This window comes from Pteropus vampyrus, unplaced genomic scaffold (genome assembly GCF_000151845.1).
Source record: "Pteropus vampyrus isolate Shadow unplaced genomic scaffold, Pvam_2.0 Scaffold276, whole genome shotgun sequence".
Taxonomy (NCBI): domain Eukaryota; kingdom Metazoa; phylum Chordata; class Mammalia; order Chiroptera; family Pteropodidae; genus Pteropus; species Pteropus vampyrus.
Genome location: NW_011889057.1, coordinates 141,143 through 153,089, shown reverse-complemented (window position 1 = coordinate 153,089; position 11,947 = coordinate 141,143). Strand labels below are relative to the sequence as shown.

At 55.6% G+C, this 11,947-nt stretch overlaps 1 protein-coding gene across 1 annotated transcript in view; it reads left to right on the top strand.

Annotated features, from left to right (window-relative positions):
- The window catches only part of LRP1 (LDL receptor related protein 1), a 90,923-nt gene that overhangs the window by 56,958 nt on the left and 22,018 nt on the right, over window positions 1–11,947 (top strand). The window contains exons 33-42 of the mRNA XM_023520750.1: window positions 1,014–1,148; window positions 2,536–2,667; window positions 2,887–3,021; window positions 3,207–3,336; window positions 6,198–6,324; window positions 6,722–6,873; window positions 6,969–7,093; window positions 7,408–7,785; window positions 9,144–9,333; window positions 10,414–10,618. Coding sequence (XP_023376518.1) covers window positions 1,014–1,148; window positions 2,536–2,667; window positions 2,887–3,021; window positions 3,207–3,336; window positions 6,198–6,324; window positions 6,722–6,873; window positions 6,969–7,093; window positions 7,408–7,785; window positions 9,144–9,333; window positions 10,414–10,618 — 1,709 coding nt within the window. The remainder of the gene's footprint in view (window positions 1–1,013; window positions 1,149–2,535; window positions 2,668–2,886; window positions 3,022–3,206; window positions 3,337–6,197; window positions 6,325–6,721; window positions 6,874–6,968; window positions 7,094–7,407; window positions 7,786–9,143; window positions 9,334–10,413; window positions 10,619–11,947) is intronic.

Here is an 11,947-nt window from a genome sequence, read left to right as displayed (position 1 = left end):
CTTTCAGGGTCCCCCAGTTGCCCCACTGTTTCCCGAATTCCCAGCTGTGTTTGTCATCACCACCCTTCCCCCAAACCCACTCACCCTTCACACATACTCTGTGCCCATCCCTGGGGGTGGGTAGCCCAGCTGGGTCAGGCTCTGGGACCCCAGCCCTGGTGCCAGGCTCTCTGGCAATGACACCACCCTCTTCCAGGCCTGGCTATCGACTTTCCTGAAAGCAAACTCTACTGGATCAGCTCCAGGAACCACACCATCAACCGCTGCAACCTGGATGGGACCGAGCTCGAGGTCATCAGTACCATGTGGAACCAGCTGGGCAAAGCCACTGCCCTGGCCATCATGGGTGAGGGCCACTAGGTGGGAGCAGGGACAGGAGCAGGGCAGGCCAGCTTGGACTGACTGGCTGGGAAGATGGGGGCTTGCCTGGAGGCAGCCTGCCCACTCTGGCAGGGCAGGCCCTTCAGGAAAGCTGAGAGGGGGGCCTTTCTTAGGGTCTCATCCCCTCCTGCCGCCCTAGGGGACAAGCTGTGGTGGGCAGATCAGGTGTCGGAGAAGATGGGCACGTGCAACAAGGCTGACGGCTCGGGGTCCGTGGTCCTGCGGAACAGCACCACTCTGGTGATGCACATGAAGGTCTATGATGAGAGCATCCAGCTGGGTGAGGCAGGGGGCGAGGGGCAGGGGTGGCAGGAGGGGGCTCAGAGAGGTCGGGGCTGTGGCCAGGATTGGCTGCAGGAACCCCTGGGCAAGCGGGTGAATGGGAATGAAAATGGGGCTCCACTCACCACCCAAACGGGCTCCTCTTTCTAATTCTGAGACAACTTATAGGCTTACAGCTACCCTGGCCACAGGACTGGGGGCCAGGAGGACAGACAGCCTGAAAGCTGGGTTGGGTGGTGACCCCCTTGAGGTCCAAGGTGAAGGTGGTGACTGTCTTGCCCCTGAGCAGCATGATCCTGACACTGAGGTCCCACGGTGGGCCACTAACCCTTTCTCTCTGCCTCCCCTAGAACATGAGGGCACCAACCCATGCAGTGTCAACAATGGAGACTGCTCCCAGCTCTGCCTGCCCACATCAGAGTCAACCCGCTCCTGCATGTGCACAGCTGGCTACAGCCTCCGGAGTGGCCAGCAGGCTTGTGAGGGTCAGTACCCCCGCCTTGGCCCAGGTCCCCAACCCCAGCCCGTCCTAATCTACAGCCCCACCTTTCTCTCCTCACCTTGACAACAAAACTACGTTCGTCATGTATCATTAAGGACCTTCTGAGTTAGATACTCAGGAAGCCCCCTGTGCTGGGTGCTGTGGGGGATGCCAGGGGACAGAGGCGAGGGGTCAAAATCAATGGGGTGCAATGAACTGAGTTTTATAGGACTAGTAGGATTCGAGTGTGTGTGGCTCAGAGAAGAGACAATATGCAAGGCAAGGGGTCCAAAGCGATAGGAGGGCGTGTGCAGGGGCCCTGGGGTGCCAAGCCCGAGTGTGGGCAGTGTGGGGGAGTCATGATGATAGACTGCGAAGCGAGGTGGGCCATGAGTTCTCAGCCAGCAGTGCCTGGAAAGTGGTGCTTGGGGCAGATTAACCTGGCCGGCGGAGAGCCAGCTGAGTGGGGGAGGGAGAAACCAAGGCAGTTTGACCAGTTAGGAGGCCGTTAGGAGATGGGGCCTAGGCTGGGGCTGAAAAGGAAGGATGGGACTCAGACTTTCTTCAGAAATTGCCATTTCCCAAGGCGCACTCCTGGGTACCTCTCTCTTTGATGTGGGTAGATGGGTTAAAAAAGCTTTAGTGGTTTTTTGTTTTGTTTTTTTGCTGCAGAATTTCTCAGAACCTTAAACATGCTCATCAGCACTGAGAATGTTTCAAGAGAAGACTACTGTTTGGAGTCTTCCCAAACTTACTCAACCATAAATCTGTTTTTTTTCTTGGAGCCTGAACAACTAGGATCCATTTGGGGATTCATTTGGGGATACACTGTATCAAGGGACAAAGGCAAGGGAGGATTCAAGATTGGCTATCGTGCCCCGTAGGAAATGGGGAAACAGAATAAGACTGGCTCAGGAGCGAGGTGTGGGGAATATTGAGTGTCATGTGTTGGAGAGAGGGGAAGACAAAGAGGAAACTAAGATGGAAATCTAGATTTGGAAGTCATCCGGTGTGACTGTCTTATCTGAACCTCCCCAGAATCTCCCTAACAGCCTTTGGGGGTGCAGGGTTGTATGTATTGAGGGAAGCCAGATTGAGGGCATAGTGCAAGAAGAGAAAGCCAGGCCTCTTCTGCCCTCTAGTGGAAAGCTAGAGACTTGCAGGTGGTTCTCCAGAGTTTGGAGTTCATTTCCCCACTCCCAGCCAGGTGACTGCCCTGCCCAGGCTCCAGGCCTCAGGCTAGGATGTGTGTACATGTGTGTTGAGGGTAGAGGGATGATAGCTGGGGGAAAATATCAAAAGGGAAGCAAAGAAGAACATTTAACAGTGACAGAAGCCAAGTTTAAAGGGGCGTCAGCAAGTCCCCTGCCTGAAATATCCTTGTGTTTCAGGTGTGGGCTCCTTTCTCCTGTACTCTGTACATGAGGGAATCCGGGGAATCCCCCTGGATCCCAACGACAAGTCGGACGCCCTGGTTCCAGTGTCGGGGACCTCACTGGCTGTCGGCATCGACTTCCATGCTGGTGAGCCATCTGACGGCAGGAGGAAATGGGACATGGCCTCCAGGGGTCACAGCTGGAGGGGGAGGCACTCGCCACAGCTGCCCTGCTCCTCTTTGTCTCCCCTTCCAAGCTCCCTGGCCCCCGGCACTCACTCACCTCTATCTTGACTCCGCGTGATTGTGAACCCTCACCTTGCTCCTGCCTTATTGGGCATCCCCTTATTGGTTCCTTCACCTCCAGAAAATGACACCATTTACTGGGTGGACATGGGCCTAAGCACCATCAGCCGGGCTAAGCGAGACCAGACATGGCGCGAGGATGTGGTGACCAATGGCATTGGCCGCGTGGAGGGCATCGCTGTGGATTGGATCGCAGGTGAACCATGGGAGAGTATAGGGCTCCAGAGGAAGAAGGGGAAGTGGGATTTCAGAAGGGGGGTCTGAAGAGAAGGGGCAGGTGGGGACAGGTGCGAAAGCAGTAGGGGCATCTGGGAGCTGGGAGAGGACTAGGTACGTGTGTTCCCACCCAACCCCGCTGAGCGCCACCCACTTCCTCCTCAGGCAACATCTACTGGACGGACCAGGGCTTTGATGTCATCGAGGTCGCCCGACTCAATGGCTCTTTCCGCTATGTGGTCATCTCCCAGGGTCTGGACAAGCCCCGGGCCATCACTGTCCACCCAGAGAAGGGGTAAGGAGCTGAACAGGCTAGCCAATCCCATTTCTGGCTCTGGCCTGGCCTGGTCGCCCTGGCCATAGCCCACACTGTTGAGGCCTTCTCTCCTCCATGTCCTGAGGAATGACCCCCACTTCCACCTCCATCCCCCAGGTACTTGTTCTGGACTGAGTGGGGCCAGTATCCACGTATTGAGCGGTCTCGACTGGATGGCACTGAGCGAGTGGTGCTGGTTAATGTCAGCATCTGGCCACAGGACTGGGGGCCAGGAGGACAGACAGCCTGAAAGCTGGGTTGGGTGGTGACCCCCTCGAGGTCCAAGGTGAAGGTGGTGACTGTCTTGCCCCTGAGCAGCATGATCCTGACACTGAGGTCCCACGGTGGGCCACTAACCCTTTCTCTCTGCCTCCCCTAGAACATGAGGGCACCAACCCATGCAGTGTCAACAATGGAGACTGCTCCCAGCTCTGCCTGCCCACATCAGAGTCAACCCGCTCCTGCATGTGCACAGCTGGCTACAGCCTCCGGAGTGGCCAGCAGGCTTGTGAGGGTCAGTACCCCCGCCTTGGCCCAGGTCCCCAACCCCAGCCCGTCCTAATCTACAGCCCCACCTTTCTCTCCTCACCTTGACAACAAAACTACGTTCGTCATGTATTATTAAGGACCTTCTGAGTTAGATACTCAGGAAGCCCCCTGTGCTGGGTGCTGTGGGGGATGCCAGGGGACAGAGGCGAGGGGTCAAAATCAATGGGGTGCAATGAACTGAGTTTTATACGACTAGTAGGATTCGAGTGTGTGTGGCTCAGAGAAGAGACAATATGCAAGGCAAGGGGTCCAAAGCGATAGGAGGGCGTGTGCAGGGGCCCTGGGGTGCCAAGCCCGAGTGTGGGCAGTGTGGGGGAGTCATGATGATAGACTGCGAAGCGAGGTGGGCCATGAGTTCTCAGCCAGCAGTGCCTGGAAAGTGGTGCTTGGGGCAGATTAACCTGGCGGCGGAGAGCCAGCCGAGTGGGGGAGGGAGAAACCAAGGCAGTTTGACCAGTTAGGAGGCCGTTAGGAGATGGGGCCTAGGATGGGGCTGAAAAGGAAGGATGGGACTCAGACTTTCTTCAGAAATTGCCATTTCCCAAGGCGCACTCCTGGGTACCTCTCTCTTTGATGTGGGTAGATGGGTTAAAAAAGCTTTAGTGGTTTTTTGTTTTGTTTTTTTGCTGCAGAATTTCTCAGAACCTTAAACATGCTCATCAGCACTGAGAATGTTTCAAGAGAAGACTACTGTTTGGAGTCTTCCCAAACTTACTCAACCATAAATCTGTTTTTTTTCTTGGAGCCTGAACAACTAGGATCCATTTGGGGATTCATTTGGGGATACACTGTATCAAGGGACAAAGGCAAGGGAGGATTCAAGATTGGCTATCGTGCCCTGTAGGAAATGGGGAAACAGAATAAGACTGGCTCAGGAGCGAGGTGTGGGGAATATTGAGTGTCATGTGTTGGAGAGAGGGGAAGACAAAGAGGAAACTAAGATCGAAATCTAGATTTGGAAGTCATCCAGTGCGACTGTCTTATCTGAACCTCCCCAGAATCTCCCTAACAGCCTTTGGGGGTGCAGGGTTGTATGTATTGAGGGAAGCCAGATTGAGGGCATAGTGCAAGAAGAGAAAGCCAGGCCTCTTCTGCCCTCTAGTGGAAAGCTAGAGACTTGCAGGTGGTTCTCCAGAGTTTGGAGTTCATTTCCCCACTCCCAGCCAGGTGACTGCCCTGCCCAGGCTCCAGGCCTCAGGCTAGGATGTGTGTACATGTGTGTTGAGGGTAGAGGGATGATAGCTGGGGGAAAATATCAAAAGGGAAGCAAAGAAGAACATTTAACAGTGACAGAAGCCAAGTTTAAAGAGGCGTCAGCAAGTCCCCTGCCTGAAATATCCTTGTGTTTCAGGTGTGGGCTCCTTTCTCCTGTACTCTGTACATGAGGGAATCCGGGGAATCCCCCTGGATCCCAACGACAAGTCGGACGCCCTGGTTCCAGTGTCGGGGACCTCACTGGCTGTCGGCATCGACTTCCATGCTGGTGAGCCATCTGACGGCAGGAGGAAATGGGACATGGCCTCCAGGGGTCACAGCTGGAGGGGGAGGCACTCGCCACAGCTGCCCTGCTCCTCTTTGTCTCCCCTTCCAAGCTCCCTGGCCCCCGGCACTCACTCACCTCTATCTTGACTCCGCGTGATTGTGAACCCTCACCTTGCTCCTGCCTTATTGGGCATCCCCTTATTGGTTCCTTCACCTCCAGAAAATGACACCATTTACTGGGTGGACATGGGCCTAAGCACCATCAGCCGGGCTAAGCGAGACCAGACATGGCGCGAGGATGTGGTGACCAATGGCATTGGCCGCGTGGAGGGCATCGCTGTGGATTGGATCGCAGGTGAACCATGGGAGAGTATAGGGCTCCAGAGGAAGAAGGGGAAGTGGGATTTCAGAAGGGGGGGTCTGAAGAGAAGGGGCAGGTGGGGACAGGTGCGAAAGCAGTAGGGGCGTCTGGGAGCTGGGAGAGGACTAGGTACGTGTGTTCCCACCCAACCCCCCTGAGCGCCACCCACTTCCTCCTCAGGCAACATCTACTGGACGGACCAGGGCTTTGATGTCATCGAGGTCGCCCGACTCAATGGCTCTTTCCGCTATGTGGTCATCTCCCAGGGTCTGGACAAGCCTCGGGCCATCACTGTCCACCCAGAGAAGGGGTAAGGAGCTGAACAGGCTAGCCGATCCCATTTCTGGCTCTGGCCTGGCCTGGTCGCCCTGGCCATAGCCCACACTGTTGAGGCCTTCTCTCCTCCATGTCCTGAGGAATGACCCCCACTTCCACCTCCATCCCCCAGGTACTTGTTCTGGACTGAGTGGGGCCAGTATCCACGTATTGAGCGGTCTCGACTGGATGGCACTGAGCGAGTGGTGCTGGTTAATGTCAGCATCAGCTGGCCCAACGGCATCTCGGTGGACTATCAGGTTTGGATGCAGGCTTGGCCTTGGGGCCAAAGGGTTGGACCCTGTGCTCTTGAGGGGAAGCTCCCCTTATCCTATGCCCTGCTCCCATTTGAATCTCCCTGTAATTCATTTGGTAGGAAGATATGGACCCAGGGAGTCATGGGAGCTTCTGGCTCAGCTCCCACCTAGAGTAGGGCTCTTGCCCCACCCCCGGAAGTGGTAGATGGGGGGCTACTCAGAAGTGGAGACTGGAGGGAAGCCTAGAGGTCAGCAGATTGGCAGGTCAGAGGGCAGGAGGAGGTGGCGAAAGGAGGAGAAAGAGCGTCAGGAGTGAGTGAGACGCTCCCTGCTTCCCGGGACGAGGGGGCTGACGGGAGCCCAGGGGCCTGGAGGTGAAGTGGGTGCCTCTGGCCTGTAGGATGGGAAGCTGTACTGGTGTGACGCCCGGACAGACAAGATTGAGCGGATCGACCTGGAGACGGGTGAGAACCGCGAGGTGGTTCTATCCAGCAACAACATGGACATGTTCTCGGTGTCCGTGTTTGAGGATTTCATCTACTGGAGTGACAGGTAAGGGCTCCCGTCCTGGCCTTCTCCTTGGCTATCTGTTCCCCCGCACCTGGCCCCAGTTGACGTCCTGCTCATGGTTCTTTCCTTTCCCCCAGGACTCACGCCAACGGCTCCATCAAGCGCGGGAGCAAAGACAATGCCACAGACTCTGTGCCCCTGCGGACAGGCATTGGCGTCCAGCTCAAAGATATCAAGGTCTTTAACCGAGACCGGCAGAAAGGTGAGGCTAGGGTCTGGGCTGGGCAAGAGAGGCCAGAGGGGCCCTGGCCTGGGAGTGCCTAGAGTGAGGGGACGAAAAAAGAAGTAAGACCCAAAGGGGCACTTTCCAGTGGCCCCAGAGACCCGAAGGTAGTAAGGAGAGGCTGAGGTGCTCCAGGACCGATCTGAGGGTTGTCTGAATTGAGGGTATCGAGGCAAAACAGGGCGCCAACCAGAGTTTTAACCTCAGCCGAAATGACAGAGGCATCGGTGAGTCTTTCCCCCAAGAGGGCCCTGCCCTCCATAACCTCCTCCTTCCCCTGCACCCTCCCCCAGGCACCAATGTGTGTGCAGTGGCCAACGGTGGGTGCCAGCAGCTGTGCCTGTACCGGGGCGGTGGGCAGCGGGCCTGCGCCTGCGCCCATGGGATGCTGGCTGAAGACGGGGCATCGTGCCGTGAGTATGCTGGCTATCTGCTATACTCGGAGCGCACCATCCTCAAGAGCATCCACCTGTCAGATGAGCGCAACCTCAATGCACCTGTGCAGCCCTTTGAGGACCCTGAACACATGAAGAACGTCATTGCCCTGGCCTTCGACTACCGAGCAGGCACCTCCCCAGGCACCCCTAACCGCATCTTCTTCAGTGACATCCACTTTGGGAACATCCAGCAGATCAATGATGATGGCTCCGGGAGGACTACCATTGTGGAGAGTGAGCCCAGACTCGGAATCCTCCCAGGAACGCGGGTGGAGTGCAGGGAGAGTCAGCACAGACTCAGGGCAGACCCCAGCCAGCCCATCCCTGCTCTCTCTGAATCCTACCTGCCTCAGCCTCCCTGACAGATGGCCAGCGAATCACACTGTGTCCATTGTAGTTACTTGGACATTTCTCCTCCTTTGGAGGCAGTTTTCCCCTCCTACTCCCCCACCCCAGTCCTAATTCACCCCTAGGCTGCACAGAATAAGCCCCAGCTCTCCTCTGTGTGTCTGGTGCTCACAGCACAGGCTGCAGAGACGGGCCAGGTTCAAGCCCAGACACAGGATTTCAGCCACTTGGGCAAGTTTCCTACACTCTCCAAGCCTCAGATTTTTCCTGTATAAGGAGACAGGAGCACCTGAGGTGGTGACAAGTGTGAAACCTCAGCTCAGCACCAGACAGGTGGTGGCACTCCATGAAGGGCAGTGGGTGCTAGAGCTGTCATCCTAGGACAGCCTTTCAGGTCTTTGAAAACTGCTATTTTGTTCTGCTACAGTCTTCTCTCCTCTAGGCTGGATACCCCAGGTCTTTTGACTCACTCATTTGTTCATTTATTCATTCATCCCGTCCATAAAGTTCAGTGCCAGACAGTGAACTAGGTGCCAGGTATACAGTGGTGACAAGAACAGACCTGTCCTTTCAGTCTCCTCTGGACATTTTCTGCTTCACATAGTCCGGTCCACATGTCTGTCTAAAAATGTAGTGTCCTATGCTAAACTCGATACTCTGCAATCTGGGGCTCAATCGAGAGAGACTGATAGGACTGTCCCCTCCCTTCAGGCCATTGTTCAGGCTACACTACTTCTATTAATGCAGCTTTCTGGCAGCTACTTCTTCATACAGCTTGAAGCCACTAAAACCTCCTGAGTTTTTTCCCTCTTACAGGACTGTTCTGCTGCCTCTCTCTCATTGTGCACTTAGTTCTTTAACTTGAGTTTAAAATGTCTACAGAACAACCCAGTTCAGGATCTTTTTAAGTAGGAAGCTCCCCAGTACAGCCCAAGTAGGTGCTGATTTACTGAAATCCAGTTTGCACTCAACATGGCAAAATTCTAGCTCCAGGGAAGTGTGACCACGACAAAGTCAAATATACTCAGGTTGGGAAGACGCAGGAAGAAGGGTCAAGGAGGACCGTGGGTCATTTGGGTTGGGGGCTGTGCCCCTACAAGCTCCCCAGTTCTCACACTTCCAACCCCACATGTACCAAGGACGTGGGTGCCCCAGGCAGTCCTCCGTAGCCGCTGCCTAGGCTGTCCCCTCAGCTCTGCTCTGTGGCCTTATCCTGACCTATGGCTACTCCTGTCTCCTCATAGACGTGGGCTCTGTGGAAGGCCTGGCCTATCACCGTGGCTGGGATACTCTCTACTGGACAAGCTACACGACATCCACCATCACCCGCCACACGGTGGACCAGACCCGCCCAGGGGCCTTCGAGCGTGAGACAGTCATTACCATGTCTGGAGATGACCACCCTCGGGCCTTTGTGTTGGACGAGTGCCAGAAGTGAGCTGCCAGGCCCAGGGCATAAGGAGGGGTGGGCCACAGGGTGGCAAAAACTGCTCCAAGCAGACCTGGGAGGGGAATGCAGGAGCAGGAAAGATTGGCTCTAACCTGAGCTCAGCCACTTCCTTGCTATGTGACCTGGGAAAACAGAACTGGCTTCTATGCAGCTCAGTGTTTCTCAGACTCCAGGGTGCATGTGGATTGCCTGGGGAGCACTGGGCCCCCAGCCCCACCCCAGGCCTAACCGGGTGAATCTCTGGGACCAAGGACCCAGGAAATACCATCCAGTGCAGGTTGTTTGAGGACCACACAGTCACACCCAGTGTAGTGCTTGACCAGCCCTGAGGCCTTCCACACCCACCTCTGGAGCCTTACCACCCTGGAGAGGAGCATGGTGTGGCCAGCCTGCCCCATTGCCTCCTTTACTGAGAGGAGGGCAAGACACTCATTCGAGGGCCAAGCTAGGGCTCGGACCTCAAGTATGCAAAGGCCTTAAATTGTGGTGGTGATTCTCGAGAACTCCTTAAGGGTAGGATCCACACATCCCCAGCACTTAGTACACAGTAGACACTCAATAAGCAACTCCTGGGTACGGGAAAAAGACGGCAATAAAATTATAGAAAATACTCTGAGCATTGACTGGGGCCGTCAATAAGACGAATAATAACTCATTTAATCCTCAAACCATCCCGTAGCACAGGTAGTAGCCCCACGTCATAGAGGAGGAAATTGAGGCACAGAGAGTTTAAATAACTTGCCAGAGTTCCTAGCTGGTAAGTGGTGGAGCCAGGACAAGAACCCCAGAGCCTGACTCACTGGGCTACACTATCTCTCAGTAAACACAGAGGATTGTTTCACAGACACTGAGAAACACTTGCTCACACAGACTGCCATGGCCAGGCCCTTCCTGGGCACCGGGACTGTTGGCCTAGGTGGCTCAGAGGTTGCCTGTGGTGCTAGGGTCTGGTTCACACCCTGGCCGACCCATGGGTCTTGGTAATCTGCACACCCTGGCCTGGGCCTTCTGTGGAGGAGCCCCTGGCTTTGACTCCTGTTCCCTGTGGCTCTCTCTTCCCCCAGCCTGATGTTCTGGACCAACTGGAATGAACAGCACCCCAGCATCATGCGAGCAGCCCTGTCGGGAGCCAACGCCTTGACTCTCATCGAGAAGGACATCCGCACCCCCAATGGCCTAGCCATCGACCACCGTGCCGAGAAGCTCTACTTCTCCGATGCCACCCTGGACAAGATCGAGCGGTGCGAGTATGACGGCTCCCACCGCTATGTGAGTCTCCGGGGCAGGCAGGACAGGTGGCACAAGGGGGCTGGGGTCGGGGGGCGGCTGGTCAGCCAAGAAGGAGACTGCCCAGGCACAGAACAGCAGAGAGGGAGGCCGCCTGGTGGGAAGAGCTGGGAGGACCACAAGGAGTCCCATCCAGGCCCTGACATTGCCACTTAGCTGTGTGGCCTTGTGCAGTCTTCACCTTCTGGGCTTGGTTTCCTCATCAATTAAATGAGAGAGGTGGAAAGATGCCTCTGTGGGTCATTCCCATTCTGTGACTTTGTCTAGGGAACCTAGGCCAGGGCCAGGCCCCCTTGTCCCTAGAGCCAGCTGCAGGGGAGCGGAGTTGGAGCGAGAGGCCTGAGCGATACCCGTGAAGGCAATGGTGCTGTCTCCACAGGTGATTCTGAAGTCGGAGCCAGTCCACCCCTTCGGGTTGGCTGTGTACGGGGAGCACATCTTCTATGTAGTGTCCTATGCTAAACTCGATACTCTGCAATCTGGGGCTCAATCGAGAGAGACTGATAGGACTGTCCCCTCCCTTCAGGCCATTGTTCAGGCTACACTACTTCTATTAATGCAGCTTTCTGGCAGCTACTTCTTCATACAGCTTGAAGCCACTAAAACCTCCTGAGTTTTTTCCCTCTTACAGGACTGTTCTGCTGCCTCTCTCTCATTGTGCACTTAGTTCTTTAACCTGAGTTTAAAATGTCTACAAAACAACCCAGTTCAGGATCTTTTTAAGTAGGAAGCTCCCCAGTACAGCCCAAGTAGGTGCTGATTTACTGAAATCCAGTTTGCACTCAACATGGCAAAATTCTAGCTCCAGGGAAGTGTGACCACGACAAAGTCAAATATACTCAGGTTGGGAAGACGCAGGAAGAAGGGTCAAGGAGGACCGTGGGTCATTTGGGTTGGGGGCTGTGCCCCTACAAGCTCCCCAGTTCTCACACTTCCAACCCCACATGTACCAAGGACGTGGGTGCCCCAGGCAGTCCTCCGTAGCCGCTGCCTAGGCTGTCCCCTCAGCTCTGCTCTGTGGCCTTATCCTGACCTATGGCTACTCCTGTCTCCTCATAGACGTGGGCTCTGTGGAAGGCCTGGCCTATCACCGTGGCTGGGATACTCTCTACTGGACAAGCTACACGACATCCACCATCACCCGCCACACGGTGGACCAGACCCGCCCAGGGGCCTTCGAGCGTGAGACAGTCATTACCATGTCTGGAGATGACCACCCTCGGGCCTTTGTGTTGGACGAGTGCCAGAAGTGAGCTGCCAGGCCCAGGGCATAAGGAGGGGTGGGCCACAGGGTGGCAAAAACTGCTCCAA